The sequence below is a fragment of the Mastomys coucha genome, unplaced genomic scaffold (genome assembly GCF_008632895.1).
Source record: "Mastomys coucha isolate ucsf_1 unplaced genomic scaffold, UCSF_Mcou_1 pScaffold22, whole genome shotgun sequence".
Classification (NCBI taxonomy): Eukaryota; Metazoa; Chordata; class Mammalia; order Rodentia; family Muridae; genus Mastomys; species Mastomys coucha.
Genome location: NW_022196905.1, coordinates 186478711 through 186500275, shown reverse-complemented (window position 1 = coordinate 186500275; position 21565 = coordinate 186478711). Strand labels below are relative to the sequence as shown.

General features: G+C 40.9%; 1 protein-coding gene across 2 annotated transcripts in view; it reads left to right on the top strand.

The window, feature by feature from the left end:
* The window catches only part of Snx25 (sorting nexin 25), a 105743-nt gene that overhangs the window by 44680 nt on the left and 39498 nt on the right, over positions 1-21565 (top strand). For both annotated transcript variants that reach the window (XM_031339711.1, XM_031339713.1), the window contains exon 6: positions 14385-14455. In XM_031339711.1, the coding sequence (XP_031195571.1) occupies positions 14385-14455 (71 nt within the window). The remainder of the gene's footprint in view (positions 1-14384; positions 14456-21565) is intronic.

The following is a 21565-nucleotide window of genomic DNA, read 5'->3' as shown; positions in this document are numbered from 1 at the left end:
GTAGGCTACCACTTTGTCCTATTGACAGTGTCTTTTACCTTACAGAAACTTTTCAGTTTCATAAGGTTCCATTTATTAATTTTTGACCTTAGTGTCTGAGTCATTGCTATTCTGTTAAGGAAATTTTCTCCTGTACCAATTAGTTCAATGTTATTTCCTACTTTCTCCTTTATTAGACTGTGTCTGGTTTTACATTGAGGTCTTTGATCCATTTGGACTTGAGCCTTGTGCAAGGTGATAAATATGGATCTATTTGCATAGTTTTACATACAGACATCCAGTTAGACCTGCACCATTTATTGAAGATGTTCTCCCTGTTCTATTGAATGTCTTTGGCTTCTTTGTCAAAAGTCAAAGTATGTGGATTTTATTTCCATAGATATGTGGGTTTATTTCTGGGTCTTTGATTCAATTCTATTGATCCACCTGTCTGTTCTTATATCAATACCATGCAGCTTTTATTACTATTGATCTGTAGTACAGTTTTAGGTCAGAGATGGTGATACCTCCATAAGTTCTTTTACTCTTCAGGATTGATTTGGCTATCCTGGGTTTTTTGTTTTGCCATGTGAAGTTAAGAATTGTTCTTTTGAGATCCGTGGAGAGTTGTGTTGTAATTTTGATGGAGATTGCACTGAATCTGTAGATTACTTTTAGTAAGATGGACATTTTCATTATATTAATCCTACTGTTCCATGAGCATGGGAGATCTTTCCATCTGATAACTTCCTCAGTTTCTTTTTTCATAGCCTTGAGTTCTAGTCATAGAGTTCTTTCACTTGCTTGGTTAGAGTTACACCAAGGTGTATTATGTTATTTGTGGCTATTCTGAGTGCTACTGTTTCCCTAACTTCTTTCTCAGCCCATTTATTGCTTCTGTAGAGAGGAGCTACTGATGTCTTTGAGTTAATTTTGTATGCAGCCACTTTGCTGAAAGGGTTTATCAGCTGTAGGATTCTCTGGTGGAATTTTTGGGGTCACTTATGTATGGAGATGCCTGTAAAGGTACAAGAAGCTTACCGAACACCAAACAGATTAGACCAGGAAAGAAAATTCTTCTGTTACATAATAATTAAAACAGTAAGTATACAGAACAAAGAAAGAATTTAAAAAGCAGCAAGGAGAAAAGGCTAAGTAACATATAAAGGAAGTTCTATCAGAATTATACCCAATTTCTCATCTCTGACTAAAAGCTAGAAGGGCCTGGGCAAGCTCTAAGAGATCATGGATGTCAGCCCAGACTACTATGTAGAGCAAAGCTTTCAATCACCATTGATGGAGAAACCAAGATAGTACATGACAAAAACAAGTTCAAACAACACCTTTCTGTTAATCCCAGCCCTACAGAGGATACCAGAAGGAAAACACCAACCCAATGAGGCTAAGTATACTCAAGAAACAAGAAATAAGTAATTTTACAACATTAAAATCAATAGAAGAGAAACACACACACACACACACACATAACACTCTCAACTAGCACCAACATCAAGATAAAGGAAGTAACAGTCATTGATAATTAATATTTCTCAAAATCAATGAACTCAATTCTCCAGTAAAAAGACACAGGCCAACAGAATGGATACATAAACAGAATTTATCATTCTGCTGTATACAAGAAACACATCTCAGCAACAAAGATAGTAATTATTTCAGTATAAAGGGCTGGAAAAGGTTTTCCAAGGAAATGGACCTAGAAACAAGCTGGAATAGCCATTCTGATATCCAATAAAATGGACTTACAACCAAAAGTAATCAAACAAAACAGGGAAGGACAATTTATACTTATTAAAGGAGAAATACACCAAGAGGACATCTCAATTCTGAGCATCTATGCCCCAAATGCAAGAGTACCTGCATTTGTAAAAGAAACATTACTAAAGTTTAAATCACACATCAAACCCTAAACATTAATAGTGGGAGACCTCAACACCCCACCCTTACAATGGACAGGTCATTGAGACAGAAAGTAAACAGAGAGAAAATAACACTAACAGAGGTTATGATTCAAATGGACCTAACAGATATCTAAAAACCTTTCACCCAAACACAAAAGAATATACCTTCTTCACAGCACCTCACAGAACCTTCTCCAAAACTTGTCACATAACCAGTCATGAAGCAAACTTCAATAGGTACGAGAAGACTGAAATAACCCCATGCATCTTACTAGGTCACCATGGATTAAAGCTTGACTTAAACTACAGAAATAACAGAAAGTCTGAAAACTCATGGACACTGAACCACTCTCTACTCAATGATCACTGGATCAGGGAAGAAATAAAGAAATTAAAGACATTCTGGAACTCAATGAAAATGAAGGTACAACATGCCCAAACTTATGGGACACTATGAAAGCAATGCTAAGAAAGTTCACAATACTAAGTGCTGTCATAAAGAAATTGGAGAGTTCTCATACTAATGAATTAAAAGTTTATCTGAAGGCTCTAGAAAAAGGAAAAAAGCAAACACAGGAGGAGTAGACTGCAAGAAATAATGAAACTGGGGACTGAAATGTATCAATTAGAAAAGAGGACAATATAAAGAATCAACAAAGCCAAGAGCTGGTTCTTTGAGAAAAGCAACAAGATAGACAAAGCCTTACTTAGGGAAACTAACTGAAAGGCAGAAAGACCATACCCAAATTAACAAAATCAGAAATTAAAAGGGAGATGTAACTGAGGAAATTCAAGGAATCATTGGGTCTTACTTCAAAAGCCTATATTCCACAAAATTGGAAAATTTAAATGAAATGTTTGGTTCCTAGACAGATAGCAATTACCAAAGCCAAATCACAATTAGGTAAACTATGTGAATAGTCATGTAACCCATAAGGAAATAAAAGCAGTCATTAAAAGTATCCCAACCAAAATATCCCTGGGCCAGGTGGTTTTAGTGGAGAATTCTACCAGACCTTCAAAGAGCTAATGCTAGTACTCTTCAAATTATTCCACTAAACAGAAACAGAAGGAACACTGCTAAACCCATTCTATGAGGCCACAGTCACCATGATACCTAAACTACACAGAGACTCATCAAAGAAAGAATTTCAGGGGGCTGGAGAGACTGCTCTTTTAGAAGTTCAATTCCCAGCAACCACATGGTGGCTCACTACCATCTGTAATGAGATCTCATGCCCTCTTCTGGTGTGTCTGAAGACAGCTACAGTGTACTGTCTTTATAAATAAAAATATCTTAGAGAATCAGATCTTAAAAAAAAAAATTTCAGACCAACTTCCCTTATAAACATTGATGCAGAAATACTCAATAAAATACTTGCAAACAGAATCCAAGAAGACATCATCCACCGCGAATAAGTAGACTGCATTGCAGGGATGAAGGAGTGGTTCAGTATACAAAAATCTATCAAGGTAATCCACCAAATAGACAAACTGAGAGGAAAAAAACCCACATGGTCATCCTACTAGATGCTGAAAAAGTGTTTGATAAAAATCCAACAGACCTTCATGATAAAATTCTTGGAGAGAGCAGGGATACAAGGAGCATACCTAAATACAATAATGGCAATATACAGCAAGGAAATAGCAAACATCAAATTAAATGGAGAGAAAGTTAAAGAAATTTCAGTACACTTAGAGACAAGAGAAGGCTGTCCACTCTCCCCATATCTACTCAATATAGTACTTGAAGTCCTAGCTAGAACAGTGAGACAACTAAAGTGATGGAGGGGATACACACTGGAAAGGGAGAAGTCGAAGCATTGCTACTGGCAGATGATAGGATAATATATATAAGTGACCCCCAACAGTCTACCACAGAATAATCTTGGTGGCAGATAATAGTGATACACAAAGGCGCTAGGCAATGGGTCAGTGAGTAAAATGCTTAGTGTACATGTGTGAGAATTGGGGGTAGGATCCCCATACCCATATAAAATCTAGGTGGCTGTGGCAGATGAGCTGAAGTCTCCAGTGGCAGTATGCAGAGAGCAGAGATTGGGAATTGTTAAACAAGCAGGAGAGTCAGGTGATCCACAATGATGAGCCTTGGGTTTTATATAACATGGGGAGCAATTGAGAAAAAACCTGACATCAACCTTGGGCCTCTACTTGAAGACATGTACATGTATGCTCCCATAATTTAAATACACATATAGACAAACATATACTTAACACAGACATATTAAAAAATAAATGCATGAAAATGTCATAGAGACATTTTGAATGATCATCAAAAATTAATTAAAAACAATTTTTTTTGTTTTGTATTTTTTTTTCTTGAAGTCCGGCATATCCTCTGCTGTGGGGGCATGGGAATCCAGAATAGTTTCTAATCCCTTCAGCAAGCTTGGCAAAGAATGATGGGAGAAAATACTGTTGCAGGTACTTTTCTTAATGATAGTTGTATGCATCAAGAGTTCCCTTTAGAATGTCTGTGAAAATGCCCACTATCCCAAGGTGTGTCCTGGCACCATGACAGCTCTCTGGGCTTTGTTACACAGGGCTGATTTCAGTCAGTCCTGTCTGACCTGTGCCAGGGTTTATTTTATCTATGAAGAATTTAGCTTATCATAGGAACAGAGCAGTGACTAACCTCTATTCTCTGTGTCTTGTATAGCTGATGTGCAAAGACCCCCTCCCCGCAGGATGGCTGTAAAAGCAGTGACCTGTCTCTTTGCTTCAAAATGTGCATAATGTCATACACATAATCTTTCTACTTGGTTAATTACTGCTTGATATAAGATTTCTCTCTACATAAGGAGCAGGTCTACTCACGGTTGCCAGCTGTGCAGATTGCTGTTCATTAGACGCTTGTCTAGTTGCCAGTGCTGAGACTCACTGGCCTGCAAACCCTAATGGAGTTGCTCTCTTTGATCATAATCAGAGTCTTCAGCTGTCTTTCTGGTACATTAGAGCACTCTGCTGTCTGACTTTATTAGTATCTGGGCCGCTGTATAAAAATGACTCTCATCCAGACTAAAGAACACTGCTGCAGGCGGGGAGTGCACTCTATTTAGCTAAGCAGCTGATGAAATCATTTAGTTTTATATATCATTTATTTGGGAGATGATGCATATTTTCTGAAGGAAATAAAGTCATTTGATTCTTCTAGGCTGAATGCATTTAAACGATAAAGTAAACCTCTTGAGGGTGATATTTATAGTTTGGGAATAATCTGGTTACTTTCTGTGTCAGTGTAAGGTGCTTTCATGGTGTTATTAGGATATGCCTATGAAATTATTAGAGCTAGAAACACTTCTTTCCAGGTCACTGAACTAGTAACCTTTAATGCTGGCTTTATTCCAGGCCCGTCTGAGCTTTACCAACCCTCTGTCCTTAGAGCTGCTTCCTCTCCATGTCATGTAGGATCCAGGAATCTGAAGTGATGATGCTATGGTCAGACTGGGGTGACATTGTGAACTTTTTGTAGTTTTTTCTAGAAGTAATGATCAGTTCTGCTAGCTACAGGAACCAAGCATATGAATGGCATTTCAGAGCCGGGCTGTGGTGGCGCATGCCTTTAATCCCAGCACTTGGGAGGCAGAGCCAGGCGGATTTCTGAGTTCGAGGCCAGCCTGGTCTACAGAGTGAGTTCCAGGACAGCCAGGGCTACACAGAGAAACCCTGTCTGGAAAAACCAAAAAAAACAAAAACAAACAAACAAACAAAAGACGAATGGCATCTCAGCTGCAGGATGCTAGAAAGCAAAACAAATGCTTTGATTCCCACTGCTGCTGTCATAGGTGAGATGCCATAGTCCAGAGCTCAGAATAATGCAGGTGTAGTCATTAGCGAAACTCAACAATGAGGACCATACCAGGGAAGCAACTGAATATTCCTGTATTTTGAAGATAAACTGGAGTCCAAGTACACAGTAAGGGAGAAAGAAGTGAGAGGTTCTACCCTTAAAGAACCTTCAGCAACGGAAAGGACAGGTTGCGCACCTGGACAGTATCCAGTGCTGTCTGTATTGATAATTTGCCAGTGAATTTGTAGAATGTACTCTAATGAAATATATTTGTTCCTCAACAGAAAAAATGCAGATATCCAGGCTTTATGCCAGGAATTTATGTAGTTGGTTTGGCTCTTGTCACTGGGATAGAACAATACCCGAAATAAATAATTTAAAGGAGGAAAGATTTGTTTTGCTCCAGTTTTAGTCAGTGGTCCTTTGACTCTGTTGCTTCCAGCCATGCCTGGAGAAGCAGAGCATTCGGACCCAGAGCATGCGGTGGAGCAAAGCTGCTCACGTCATGGCAGACAGGAAGTGGTGAGTGGAGGGCCAGGGACAAGACATGTTCTTCAGCAGCATGACCCTGGTGACCTACTTCCTTCTACCAAGTCCCAGCTCCTAGGGGCTCAGCGTTACATCAGACCATTGGTGAAGCTCTAGGACTTCACAGCACCGTCATCTGGAGACCAGGCCACATGAGGCTTTTCGGCTCTTTTCTATGTAACCCATAATGGAGAGAAATGGGACATCGAAAGCTCCCCAGTGACTGCAACTCATATTGATAATCTGCCATATTAGGTGCCTCCTTTCCCACTGAAGCCAGACAAGGAAGCCATGAAGACTGAGCTGTCTATTACGTAGGTTCCCTGGGGCCATGCTCCAGCTCATGTATGTTCTTTGATTGGTACCGAGACTCTGAGAGCTACCAAGGGTCCAGATTTGTTGTCTGTGCTGGTCTTCCTATGGGGTTCCCATCCCCTTCAGGGCCTTCAAATCTTCCCCCAACTCTTCCATAAGTATCTCAACCTCTGTCTAATGTTTGGCTGTGGGTAACTACATCTGTTTTAGTCCACTTCTGGGTAGAGCCTCTCAGAGGACAGTAATGCTAACTCCTGTCTGCAAGCATACCAGAGTATCATTAAAAATGTCAGGGACTGGTGCTTGCCCGTGGGATGAGCTTCAAGTTGGGCTGGTTATTGGTTGGTCCTCCCTTTCATCTCTTTTCCATCTTTGTCTCTGCACTTCTTTTAGAGAGGACAAATTCTGGTTTGAAAGTTTTATGGGTGGGTTGGTATTCCTAGCCTTCCTGGGGGTCCTACCACTCAGCTTGTTTTTTATAGAACCCAGGACCACTCCCAGGGATGGCACCACCCACAATGAGCAAGGCCCTTCCACATCAACTATTAATTAAGAAAATGCCCTACAGGCTTGCCTACAGCCTGATCATAATGGCACATGTTTCTCAATTGAGACTCTCTCCTCTCTGATGACTCTGGCTTGTGTCAGTTTGACATAAAACCAGCCAGTACAATATTGTCTGGACATTTCTTCTTTTTACCATATTTATTGTGATGGAACATAGGCATCTTGATTACTGACCTTTCAGGTAGTTTTGTTTAACTCTTCATTTGAGGTGGAACATACATTAAGGTGAGGGATTGTTCTGTGTTGTAAAATATTTAGCAGCATGCCTGGCTGATACTCACTGGATGCCCAGGAGTACCCTGTAGCTATAACAACTTAAAATGTCTGTGGACATTGCCAAATAATCCCTTGACTGAGAGTGACTGGTTTAACGACACGAATAAGTCAGTACTAGATGGGATTAGATTCAACTTGAAATCCAAGAAACCCAACCATATGATGATGACTTTCAAAGTATAGTGTCCTCCCAGCTTTATGGTACACTTGACAACTAACATTTCTGAATATAAAGGTATACAGTGTAATTAGCATGCTAAGTTATAAAATGGGTCACCACAAGCTCACTAACATAAATCACTTCACATTGTATTTTTTTTAGTGAGAGCACATAGGGTTGAGTCTGTTAGCAGTTCACTCATTGTGAAAATATACATACTTTTAAAGCTAATTACTATGCATAATTTATCCTAAGAAAATAATCATGACTTTGTGGAAAGTTTTTTTTTTTTTAATGAAAGTGTTGGGTTTTGTTTTGTTTTTGTCTTGCAATTTTATTTAAAATAGAGAAGAGTTAGAAATAAAACACTTAACAATAAATGTTTATTTTTTTAAAAAATTGGTATATCTAATTGTGTATTACTAATGACACAGAATTGGAATATTTAAATATGGCATCTTCCATGAATATTAACTTCTGGATTATGTATATATATGTGTACAAGGGAGGAGGGGTTATTGTACATAGTACTTTTATTCATGTGTATTTGTGTGTGTCTGTACGCATGCGTGTATATGAATGGATCATAGGTCAGAACACCATGTTGGACTCCTTTGGAGCTGCAGTTACAGGGACTTGTAAACTGCCAGGCCTAGGTGCTGGGAACCACATTCGGTTCTTCTGTAAGCACTGCTAATCACTGAGCCATCTCTCTACTCCTGAAATTAGCCTTAAATTGATCTTTTAAGAAGGACCTCTGAATTAGTATGTCTTCAAAAGCCAAGAAAGCACAGAGTATGAAGAAGGTTTGCCATGTGTGAGCTGAGGGCGGCAGAGTACCGTGTGTACGCTGTGTGTTCCTCATCCTCAGTAAACACATGTCGTTTTAGAGAAACTAAACATTGGCTCACATTGAGAAAATGAAGTCTATCCAGCCATTTATCAGACTCTAGAGCCTTCTACCATGGTAACAGGAAGCGAAATTTCTCCCTTGCACACTGTAGCTGTAAAATGTCATTATGATCAGAACGTGATTGGGGTTGTATCAGCAGGAAGGCATGCCCTGGTTTTGACTAGGCTCCAGGTCAGTTTTATATACAGAAGCACCCTCAATTTATACTTGAGATGCAGAGCTTCAGCTGAAGGGTTCCTGCGCATACCAGGCTGTGTCTAGCTTTCCTTACTGCACAGGACTAAGCTCTTTCCCAGACTTCCACAGTTCTTCCAGTGTGCTTTCTTTAGCCTCGTGTGGTTAGAGACCTCAGTGGATAAACCTGGTTCTGTCAGACTCAAGGTCAGAGAGTCTGGGGCATCAGAACTAAATACTTCTCTAGTTAGGAGAAAGGATAGGCACATTAAAAGTCTTTTATAGCTCTGACTCAGAGCATCAGTTTATCTGAATGGAATCACCATGGATTTCTTTCTCATATTTTAGCTGGAATCCCTCAAGCATGTTTTTCCTAGGATTTGGAAATTCTGAAAATATCTCTTTTAAAATGTTTTGATTTTCTTAAATATTTTCCATCTTTACTGATTTTATTTATTATTTAAATATTTACTTATTTTTGAGACAGGTTCTCACTCAATGTCTTGGAACACACTATATAGATGAGGCTGGCCTAAAACTCACAGAGACCCACCTGTCTCTGCCTGTCTCTGTCTCTGCCTCTCAAGTGCTGAGATTAGAGGTATGTGCCACCATACCTGGCTACATCCTTAGTAGTTTTAATATAAAATAGTATTTCAAACTATTTATCAAACTAAGGGTATCAAGTTATTATACCCCAAGCTAAGGTTTGTTCCATCTTCTATTTCTCCACAGCTTTCCAACATGAATATGCCCAGAAATCTCAAAACTAATAATTCTTTAAAGGCCATGTAAAGTGGACTTAATAAATGAAGCATGCACACACACTCACACACTCATATATACTCAAACACACACACTCACACTCACACATACTCATACTCACACATTCACACACTCATACACTCACACTCTCACACACACTCACATTCTCATACATACACACACTCACAGAGCAGGGAGAGGAGTGGGAGCGGGGAGAGAAATGAAACAGAGAGGGGCAGACTGATGAGACTTCATTTGGTGTGTATGCAACTTTAAAGTCAGCTTTCTAAGACTCCAGACCTGTTGGGAGCAGTAGTTAGAAGAAGTGTGATAATCTTTGTGTTGCTTTGAAGCTCACTGCTTTTAAAGAGTTTTAAGTGTTTCAGTTCATAAATACAAACCTGTTCTAAGTCTGTTTATCCAGATTTAGTGCTTAAAATGGAAGAGAGGGGAGGTGGCTACTCAGAGGAGCAAATGGTGCATCTTTGTGTGACAGAAGAGAGACTGCAGGAAGGGTAATTGCTGGAGTTGGGAAGTCGTTGAATTTGGGTTATGATATTTCTCTTTAACTAAAGTTTTAAATTTTTTACTATAGTTTTAAATTTTTTACTATGTTTATTTATTGTGTGCACATGCACACATGTCCCAGGGCATCTGTGGAAGTCAGCAGACAACTTAGGGGAGTCGGTTCTTTCCCCCACATGTGTGTCCAAGGGATCAGACTTTGGTTGTCAGGCCTGTTGGCATGGCAGTACCATCCCTGACTCATTTGTTTCAAAGCATGAATCACTAAGAACATCAAAAGAACAAATTGTTCAGAATATTAGGTGTACCCATTAAATGTTAGAGACATTAAATATGTTCTTAGTGTAGCCATTAATATGTATTGAATGCCTACTGTATGCTTAATACCAACCTGGATACAGGAGGAGAACAGACCTAGCCTCGGGGGCTTATGATTCCATGCAAAGGAAAAAGTATCCCTGTCTCTTCCCAGACAGAGCCACGGTGTTGTCTTGGCCTGAGATGTACCAATCTTAGACTTCCATGACAGAACACACAGTGGCTAGATGCCACTTTTATTTGTCTGTTCCTAACACTCTGAGGAAGCAGTCTTTAAACCAGCAGTGTAAAATAACAAATAAACAGGTCCTGTCATCAGGAAAAAGTGAGCTAGGGTTTGAGAGAAGTCAGACTTTAATGTGCATTGTATGTTACATGGGAAGACATGAGGAAAGGCATGAGGTCTATTACCTCTAATTCAATAGAGCTTCCTAGGAGATTGCCTTCTGGGAGGATGCAGAGCAAGAACCAGGAGAAACTAGTCTGCAGAGTGGCACAGAAGTTGACCTAGCTAGGGTCTGTGTTTCTATTGAGGGCAAAGAGCAGCTGGGTTGGTGGGAGAACAGATCCTGGTCCACTGGTAGAGGGGACGGCAGCTGGGGTGTGGGTCACCTGTGAGGACATACTGAGGAAGGGCAGGGTGACAGTCAGGGGAGGTGTTCAGGTGAGTTTGGGTGGGAGAAGAGAGGATGGTTGAGCCAGTGCAGTGACCCACGGTGAGGAGAAGTGGGGTGACAGCAGAAGGAAGAATAGGAGCACATTTGAAGACGTACAGAAGACCAGTCAGAGGGCCTTTGAGATGGATGCTTACCGACAGACTTGGTTTCTCAGAAAGAGCAGGGTTCTTAGATGGGGTGGCACTAGTGCAGAAACAGAGACATAAGCTTAGGGATATCAGGAACAGGGTGAAGCAGAAGACAGGAACTGTTTAGAAAAGTTTTCAAATGACTCACAGTTGTCCCATTTTAATACAGCTGCCCTTCTGTCATTCCATTTGCATTGTAGCAATCAGATTCATTCATACAGTATTATGTCTGCACTTATAAATGCATATATCATCTGTATTTTAAGAATTAAGGTCTTACAATCATTTATTTGCATGCATTTTTAAATTAAAAATACTACTGGCTGAATGCTTTTCCTTGAGTCTGGTATATCCCCAGAGTGTCCTGAAGCAGAGACCAACCATATTGGTGTTCATTTGTGTGTAGCTGAAGCATAGGAAAAACAAATTTTTGTTGAAAGCAGTTTTGATTATTTCTGTTCTTTTTTATATAGAACTCCCTACAATAAACATGTAAATGATAGCTTAGGGTTTTTTTTAAAGTGGTTTTGGGGATCCAGTCTGTTAAATCATTTCCTTATGTTATGCTTCAGATTAGAAGCACTTTATGGGTAGACACCGAGGCTACTTCAGACCCTGAATTGTAGGGGAGGTGTTTGTAGGCACAGTCTGGAGTTGAGCAATAAGCTGGTATGTTCCAGCAGCAAGCCTAAAACTCAGATTATATGAAGACCATGGTTAGGGAGTGGTAGACTCTGGTTGTTCCAGGAATATGGAGGCTTTTTGAAAACTATTTCCTCATCCAGTTAGCAACTTGCAGAACAAATCACATAAGGAGCCATTTTGTGCTTTGTATGGGGGAAATGACAGCAGTCCCACCAGAAAACTGTCATCCGTAATGTTCCTAGCAAGGCTTCAGCTTGGAAAGCAGCCTGAATATATAATCAGCCTAGAGATATTTTCTATATGTATGGAGATCTCAAAGAGCCTTCTAGTTGGATGACATTTGGCCATGAGACAGGTTCATGCACAGCGACTTATAATCAGCTTTTTATATTTTTTGCCTGGTTTCCCCAACACCAATGTAGGAAACACCCTGAGATAGTGTGAGGCTGATTTTATAGCTTAGGGATGTCATATCCCTAAACTCTGCCTCTCTTCTTTAGCATGTGGCTTTATGGTCCCTGGAGGATGGAGGTTCCTCACATCCCTATGCCCAATTGCATCCTGGCTTCACACAGGACTGAAATATAGAGAGGCAACAGTAAAATGTACTGGCAGGCTGCTCTGTGAATCTGTCCACTGAGAATGCTTTTCTGGAATTCCCTCTCTTTCTAACATTTTTGTTAGTCTCCTTTATTTGAACACCATCATTCCTAACTGCTCAGGCATTTTGGACTCAGGATATTACTTTCCCTGATAGAACTGTGGTACCTTCAGTGTCTGCTGCAGCCTAGAGGTGACAAGGTGTCAGTGCTAATTACAGCTTGCCTTTGCCATAGTGAAGTCAGACATCAGCATTTATATTGTGTAACCAAAGAAATAAAAAAGGTGCAAATTTGTGAGGAATCTGTAAAGAACTTTAATTTTGATGTATGTGTGTGTTCCTTTGATTTTGGTCAAAAAGCTGAAGAATATTATATGATTTTTTACTCTGAAAGCCAGCCAGTGGTTTATTTGTTTGATGTAAAATGAGCCTGTGAATGTCATGCATGTGTTCTGTCACTGAGTGTTGTCACCAGTCCTCTTGTCTGTTTTCATTTTGAGACAGGGTCTCACCAAACTTCCCAGGCTGGCCCACTAAACACCTTACAGTCCAGTCTAGCCTCAAACATGTGAACCTTCCAGATGCTAGGGCAGAGTTAGTGTTTAAGGTAAGAACTAATGCTAAATAGCATTATTGTGGAAAAACTCTAAACAGAATTGTAAATAGAGGCTATAAAGCTCAAGGCAGTTCAGTTTGGTTAAGGAAGTACCTAGTACCCACTGAGTGATTCTCGAGAACTCATTTCTAAGCCAGATGTGGTGGTGCACACCTTTAATCCTATCACTCAGAAGGCAGAGGCCAGTGGCTCTCTGTGAGTTCAAGGCCAGGCTGCTCTACATAATGAGTTCCAGGACAGCCAGAACTACGTAGTGTTAAACAAGAAAGAAGAAAGGAGAAACAAGAAGATGAAGATGAAGAAGTAGTAGTAGGAGAAGGAGGAGGAGGGAGAGGAGGAGAAGTAGGAAGAGGAAGAGAAGAAGAAGAAGAAGGAGGAGGAGGAAGAGGAGGAAGAGAAGAAGAAGAAGAAGAAGAAGAAGAAGAACAACAACAACAACAACAATAAAGCAATAACAGTGACTTTATTCTAAAACCAAATTAAATATATTCAAATAGCCACAACCATAGGCTTGCACCTGTCTTCTAACATGGAAACATTTCTGTATTTTCCCTGTGTGAGGTCCTCTGACATATACTGTGTGTTCTAAGCTAATGGCTCTTGGCTCTCCCAACATTAGACATACCAAGCAGCTTCAGGAAAATATCCATGCCAGAGTTCCCCGGCAAATGTCCTGCCATTAAAGGTCTTGAGGAGTCTTATGAGAAGTAATGAAGAAATCCAGCAGGACAGTGGCAGCCGGGCTGGAGGATTAAGAGCATCAGTAGACTGTCCGCACTCAGAGAGGCTTCTCCCTCTCGGAAACTCCAGCTCGGCCAGTGCGTCCTGAGGCTGCGGGGCACTGCGAGTGTGGCTGAGACATATATACGATTATATATAATATGTGATATATATGATATGCATGTGTGTATATGTATATATAGTTTATATTATTAATATGTAGTATATAAATGCATAGAATATCACAAGTCATATGTGTAAATATATATAAATATGATAGAATATACAGCTTGTCCATGGATACAAGAGTTCCATCTCAGCTACAGCTCAAATCCTAAAGATTTTAAACTTAATAGTTACATGTAACTTGTATCATCTTATTGGAAAATGACAGTTTAAGAAATAAAACTATTGTCTCTAGTTACTGGGGAAGGCTGAATAGAAGAGCTTAACACGACCTTAGAAGTTGTATGTTGTATGTGATCTTGGAGTTTTTTCAGTCATGGGGGCAGATAATAATGGTCTCTGTCAGAATAGAGTGGCTCTTCCATTAGGGCCTCAGAAATGATTAGCGTGTGGTATAGTGCCTGATCTTTTATAGGTGTTCTGGCCATTAGGATTGTTTTGGTGAATCCTAGGGCCTCATAGCCCCTGTGCTGTTTGCTTAGCACAAACAGAGTCTAAAGGTATCTCTGAAAATAGCATTTTCTTCCTATTGAACCTTTTCTTTCTCTCTTTTAAAATCAGGTATCAAATTGTAGTGGAAATAATCCAAGCAACTACAATAAGCAGCTTTCCCCAGCTGAAGAGGCACAAGGGTAAGGAGCGGTTTGTTTTCTCCTCAGTCTGCCCGAGTCAGTTCTTTGTCAGATGTGGAGCACTGTGCTGACTTACAATTAAGAATTTAAATCTGTTAAAGCTGGTGTGATACATTATGAATATAAATATCTGATATGCAGGATGCCTGGTATACAACTCCTGTAAAAGGGTCATTCAACCCTCCAAGGGATTGAGAACCATGGGTCTAATATCATTAAAGAAGCAAAATTAATCTTATCCTGACAAATATCTGTGCTGTGTGTGTGTGTGTGTGTGTGTGTTCATGTCTATGTAGGTGCATATACGTGCACATACATGTTGAGGCTAGAGGACAAATCTGAGCATCATTAGGTACTTTCTGCCTTTCAGGGCAGGGTAAGAGTAGAAAGGGCTTTTACCTGCCCTGGAACTTACCAAGTCTGCTAGCCGCTTGGCCAGCATGGCTCCAGAACCCACCTGCCTTTGCTCCTGTAGTGATGTGATTACAAGCCCACACCACCAGCCCCAGCGTGTCCAGCCATCCCAGTAGCTTAGTGTTTTCTTGGTTCATATAGTCTTGTCCGGCAGGTAAGTGTTTGGATTGTTAAGATTTTTTTTTTCTTTTTATAATTGTGTTTTAGGCTTTTGAAGAACAGGTATGTGTCCTCCATCATTTTGCCCGTTTGTTTATCTTCAGATGAAGTAGGTTCTCCCTGGGATTAACCTGGGGATGGATGGGTTAGGAGGATGGCTTTCAGCTCCTTATAGCTTGCCTGCTGCACCCATGTTTCCCCCTTCCTCACTCATATGTGCAGCTGGAGGACATGTCAATATCTACAGCACAGAATACACAGGAAAACCTCATTTTTATCTGGAAGAATAGACTTCTAAAAACCCCAGATCTGTCCAAATCCCTGCCAGGTAGTAGTGTGCTAAAAGAACAAATAAGGGTTGGGGCAGAGACTTTAAAACATGCTGTTGTCCTAGTTTCCAGTTAGTAGAAAAGCAATAAAAGCCTTTGCTCGGGACTTGGACTTGTTCCTTGCAGTCACTCCCAGAAAGTAGGAGCTCTGTGCAAAGGAAGCAAGGAGGTGCAGATGAGGAAGTGCACAGGTTCTTGACCTCAGCCCCTAAGGAAGACCACACATACACAGTGTGAAAGTCTTGCTAAGTACCCCTCAGTGATGACAGTCCAGCAGTGAAGCAAGTCTCTCACTGAGCTGGGAAGCCAAACACTAAAAAGCCACAAATATTTGAAGAGGTGGTACGTGCTTTAGAGAGCAATGTGACTGTGTGGGGAATGAGTCCGGGGGGGAGGGGGGTAGATCTAGCTAGAGCAGAGGCTGGTTTCATCTTCAGCAGGAGCACAAAAGGCCTCATGGTCAACTGTGGGCATTGACCAGGGACTTGAGAGTGCCCTCTGGACAGAAGGCAAGAGTGACCCTTAAGGCTGAAGCTCGGAGGTCTATTTGAGCCTGCTGCTGTTGATCTAAAGAGACAGGCTACAGGAAAACAGCCAGGCACAGGCTTATGAAGGTTCAGTAACCATCATGAAGGGTCGTACTGGTTGGTGCTGGAGAGACTTGGCCTTTACTCTGAGGAGGAGGAGGAAGTCTTGCCTTTGAAGCCTGTGATAATGGAACCTGTAAGGAGATGGGTTGTGCTGCTTATTCTCATTGTTCCTGCAGGGAAGGTGCTTTACTCCCAAACAGCTTGATAGATGTTTGAAAGAATGTACTAGATGTGGTATTTCTCACCACCCTCATCTTTTCTGTGAATTCCCTATTGCTATAAGTTGTTAAGAAAACTCCTCTGATTGGATTATTGTAGTTCCAAGTTACACTGTTGACAGCAGCACAATGAAATCTCTCCCCATTTGCCCCATACCATCCTAGTTGGAAATTAGCTTTTGTTCCAAAGGATCCATGTTTTATATGTTACCCACCTGCTAGTTATTTAGTAGCTGCCTTAGCCACTTAGCTACTTACATGCATTTGTTCATGTAATTTTTATTAAAGAAAAGATGATTTATTTTTAGCTCAGAAGACCAAAAGTCAGTGCAGTGTAACATAAATCTTCAGATGTGGGAAATTTGAATTCTTTCTTGGGGAGCTATTTTTAAAAATTTAATTTTATTATTTTACTTATTTACTTTACCTCTCCCATTGAGGCCAGAAAAGGCAGCCCAACTCTTACTTAAAAATGAATGCCAGGCACAAGAGTAACAATGATTACAGTTTTCTTGTTTTGTTCTAGTATCTAGTTCACTATTGTAGTTAATGTCTTTCTTTGTCTAGCATTTAAATTAATTCCTATAATTGTTTGGAATGTAAAGGCAATATATATATAAGTTTGATACTGTGTGAGTCTTTAGGAATGCACTGGGGACTTATAAGACCCTCATCACAGATGAAGGAAGGCTATTGTAGGTGGCTGTCTTCTCCTTCTTTAGTTCTTGTTTTCCTTTCCTTAAATCTGCTGTTGCTATAATCAATCATAGTGGATCAGAGCTCACTTTGATGTTGTGTAGTTCCTTAATTCAAAGGCAACAACAAACAGTACATTTGTCTTCAAAAATTAAAAACTTAGTGTGGCAAAAAAGGTAATTAAAAGAAGCAAGCCATGGACCTGCACACTTTTTTTTAAATTTATTTTTATTTTTTATTTTTTAATTAGATATTTTCTTTATTTATAATATCTCCTTTCCCAGGTTCCCCTCAAAAAGAGAGAAAGAAAGGAAAGGAAAGAAAGAAAGAAAGAGAGAAAGAAAGAAAATAAAATTTTAAAACCCCAAAACTAAAATAAACCCCTGTTCCCTCCCCACTCCCCCTACTCACTTTCCCAACCCCTCCTGCTTACTGGCCCTGGCATAGACCCTTCACAGGGCCAAGGGTTTCTCCTCCCATTGATGAAGGACTTGGCCATTCTCTGGTATACACATGCTGCTGGAGTCATGATTCCCCCCATATGTACTCTTTGGTTTAGTCCCTGGGAGCTCTGAGGGTACTAGTTAGTTCATATTATTGCTCATCCTAAGGGGCTGCAAACCCTTCAGCTCCTTGGGTCCTTTCTTTAGCTCCTTCATTGGGGACCCTGTTCTCAGTCCAATAGATAACTGTGAGCCTCTACTTCTGTATTAGTCGGGTATAGTCAGAGCCTCTCAGGAGACAGCTATATCAGGCTCCTGTCATCCAGCACTTGCTGGCATCCACAATAGTGTCTGGATTTGATGATTGAATATGGGAAGGATTCCCAGGACCTGCATACTTTTAATCCCAGCACTCTGAAGACAGAGGCAGGTGCATCTCCATTAGTTTGAGACTAGCCTGGTCTGTATTGAGAGTTCTAAGCTAGTCAGGGATACATAGTAAGACCCTGCCTCAAAGAGAGAGGGGTGGGGAAGGAGGAGGAGGGGAGAGGAGAAGAGAGGAGGGAAAAGAGAAAGAAGAAAAACAAGAAGAAGAAGAAAAAGGATGAGGAGGAAAAGGAGAAAGAAGAAGAAGAAGAAGAAGAAGAAGAAGAAGGAGGAGGAGGAGGAGGAGGAGGAGGAAGAGGAGGAGGAGGAGGAGAAGGAGAAGAAGGAAGAGAAGGAGGAGAAGAAGGAGGAGAGGAGGAAGAAGAAGAAAAAGAAGAAAAGGAGGAGGAAGAGGAGGAGGAGAAAGAGGAGGAGAAGGATGAGGAGGACGAGGAGAGAAGGAGGAAGAAGAGGAAGAAGAGGAGGAGGAGGAGGAAAAGGATTCAGGATGAAAGACAAAGGTTACTGGTTGTATGTCTGAGAAGAAGCTTATATCCCCAACATCCACAGACCTCTAGCAACATAGTCATCAAAACACAAATAATCCAACAGAAACATATGCACAGTATCTGAGTGGGCATCTCTACAGAGGCGCACAAATGGCCAAGAGGCTTGTGAAAGCAGTATTGTTATACAGGAGGGAAATGCTGATCAACACTAGTATGAGATACCTGCATACCTCCTGCATTGACTAAAGTGATATGAGACAGACACATCAGGGAGGCCGGCCGTAGAGAGAGTCCTCATGCAGTCCCTCTGCACACGGAAAGCGAGGGCAGTTGACAGTTATTAGAAAATTTCCATGGTAGTATTACCCTGTGACCTAGCTTTTCTATTCCTAGATGTACACTGGAGGAAAAGTGAACTTATATCTTCCCAAAATGTCTATATTATTGTCCATAGTACCATTATTTAAAATACATAAAAAAAAAAACAGAGATAACTTATATGGCCAGCAACATTAGATAAAGTGTGGTATATTCATATAACTGAATAGTACTCAGCAGTGAATAGTAATGAACTTTGAAGGTATATTGTAAAAGAAGCCAAATGTAAGAGGTCCCACATTATGTGATTCTGTTCACTGGGGATGTGCAGAACAAGCAGATCTGCAGACAGTAGAACAATAGAGTCTAGTTCCCTCAGGAATGGCTTAAGATGCAGGAAAGTGAAGGGCACATAGAAAACATTCCACATTTTGTCAGTTGTACCTGAATTTATATTTTAGTTAGCCATTCAGTTGCATATAATTAGAATAAATGGGGGAAGTGCATCATGTGTGAATTATGATTCAATAAGGCTCTATTGAAAATCGAGTGGCTATAGCCTGAAGCTTCGTAGTGAATCTGTCTCAAGCAGGGATACTACAGGAAGTCAGAAACTTCTAGTCTCAGTCCTTATCCAGCGACTAAGCAATAAACATGTAGGAGTGGCTAGCAGGGCCTTGTCTCATGGCAGCTCTTGTTTCAAGGGTTTCTCCTTTAAGTTTTGATCTGTCTGACTTTATTGACCTGCTTTGTCCAAAAGCAGAGGCTCTTCTTAAACTTGAGGGCTCTGTTTCAACTTTCTCAGAACTGGCTTAATTAAATTGAGGCGAGAGCTCAGCAATTGATCGCCCAAGCCAGGGGAGCTTCATGGCTCCCATGGGAGTTGGAACAGGGAGTCCACGGAAGGCAGGCAGCGCCCTGGAGGCTTCATGCTAGTGGGACCCTTCTGGTCCTTCAGTAGGGATGAGTGCCTACATATAGGAGTGTATCCACTAGGCAGGTCTCAGAGGGGAGGCCCATGATGGAACTCATGCTTTCCTTCTGAGCATGAGAACTACATTGTGTGTGATGACAAAGACAGCATCACAGCGAACATAAGCAGTGAACTCTGTGTTTCTGCTTTATTATTTTACTCGGCAAACTTTCTTCCCCCAGACTTTATTTACTCAATTAATGGATACATATATGCTGTTTGGATATGTTTCTCCATTGCTTACCTTAAACACTGTCAGCCTTCAAACTGGAGGAGGTTGGCAAGCTCTGGCCAATTTCCAGGAACTGTCTTTAGTATTTCTACTCTTTGCCTGTCGGGGAGTGTTGGACATTGTTGACTGCTTGTGCAGCTCTCTTCAGGGGTCATGGTGGTTTAAAAATCTGTCCAGATCTTGTGATATCACTCAAACTATTTCAAATGCTCTGTGGTCTTCTCCCTGTTCTGACATAATCCACCCTGTCCCATGTGCCTTCCGCTCCGCCTCCTGCCTTACTACCCCACTGTACTCCAGCCGTAGCCGCTGGACTTTCTTGCTCCCGAGCTCATCTTGTCCTATCTAAACAGTTAGTCATACTCTTTCTTTTTCATCTGCTGCTGTCTTACTCTATCACTCTGCCATTGTATCTGTTATACTTAATATCTAATCTCTTTTCTGAGCTCAACTCGACCACCTAGGATTCTGGGTAGTTAGGAGAGCCCTTAAGATCTATGATGCTTCATATCAGCAGAGAATGCCCAGGGATTACTAGGAAACATTTACTCAGCAAACATTTCTTGAATGCCGTTGTATATTAAGTACAATAGTGCAATGAATAAAACTGACCCTGAACTGAAGGAGGTCATAGTCTAATGATAAATGCAGCAGTACTTACACATTCACTGATGTGTGGAATGGTCAACCTGGAACAGAGGTTAAAAACTAATGTTCCTAAAGAGTAACACTGAGTGGAGTCATAAAGGTTGAGGATCTGTCAGTCCCATTGGGTCGTATAAGGTAGATATGAGTAGATAATTCTACATGCACATGATCAAAGACAGGAGTGAAATAGCTTTAGTGTTGAGTCTGTGTTAGTGAACGCTGTGTGATGCTTGGCATGCAATGGAGAGGCAAGGCTTGATAGGTAGAGAAGACCAAATGGCATCCTAGTAAGTTTGGGCTTAAACCTGTAGAGCCATAGTTTCAAATGACAGTTTATATCCCACGTTCACCTGGAGGACTTTGTGATACTCAGGTGACTCGGCCCTACTCTAGAATCCCTGGCCCTAAAGACCGGTTTGAGTCCCAGGAGTCAGCATGCTCCTATGTCTCTGCTGCTGCTGCTGCTGCTACTTATAAGGATCCTACAGCCTGAGAAGCATTGCTGTAGATAAAACAGAGGAATCTGCACATTTGGGTCTGCAGCTTAGTGCCCAGCACTTGGCTTTCTATTTATGTTTAGCAATATCAGCCAAAGCACTTGAGAATTTTTTTTTAAGACTCTGAGGCTCAAATGTCAGTGTTCTAGTAGAGATGGGACACGTAGTACATCTTCCTGTGATTGGACAAATATGCCCATTATTGTCAGCTGCTGTTAGTAATTTCCCCTCTGCTGTTCTGAATCCTGAAATGTTAATAATTACTTTGGAAATGCATCATGTGCATGTTGGAACACCAAACAGAAGGAACTCTCCTGGCTTCAGTACATGGGGCTTTCAGGGGAGGAAATTGTAGCTTCAGGCACCTTAGGATGAGGCTGCACCAGGTCTGTGGGCTCTGCTGTCTCCACTGTGCAATATGTGGCTTTGCTGTTGACCTACTGTTGTTTCTACTTCTTCCACAAGTATAATCTTTGCTGCAGTGGAGTGACACTTTAGACTCTGTCATCTTAGGTGGTAGGTTTGATAAGGTGACTCTGTTTGCTCTTCATTCAAAAAGAACATAGCAGATTCAAGTTGAAGAGGAAGGCAAATATTTTTGAGTTCTTGGCAGCTTGAAATTTCAGAGTTTGTGGCAATTAGCTGCTGGGAAACACTGCTAGCTTCATACTAGGAAGTCACCTTGTACCTAAGGCTAAATCCTAAGTCAATATGCTCA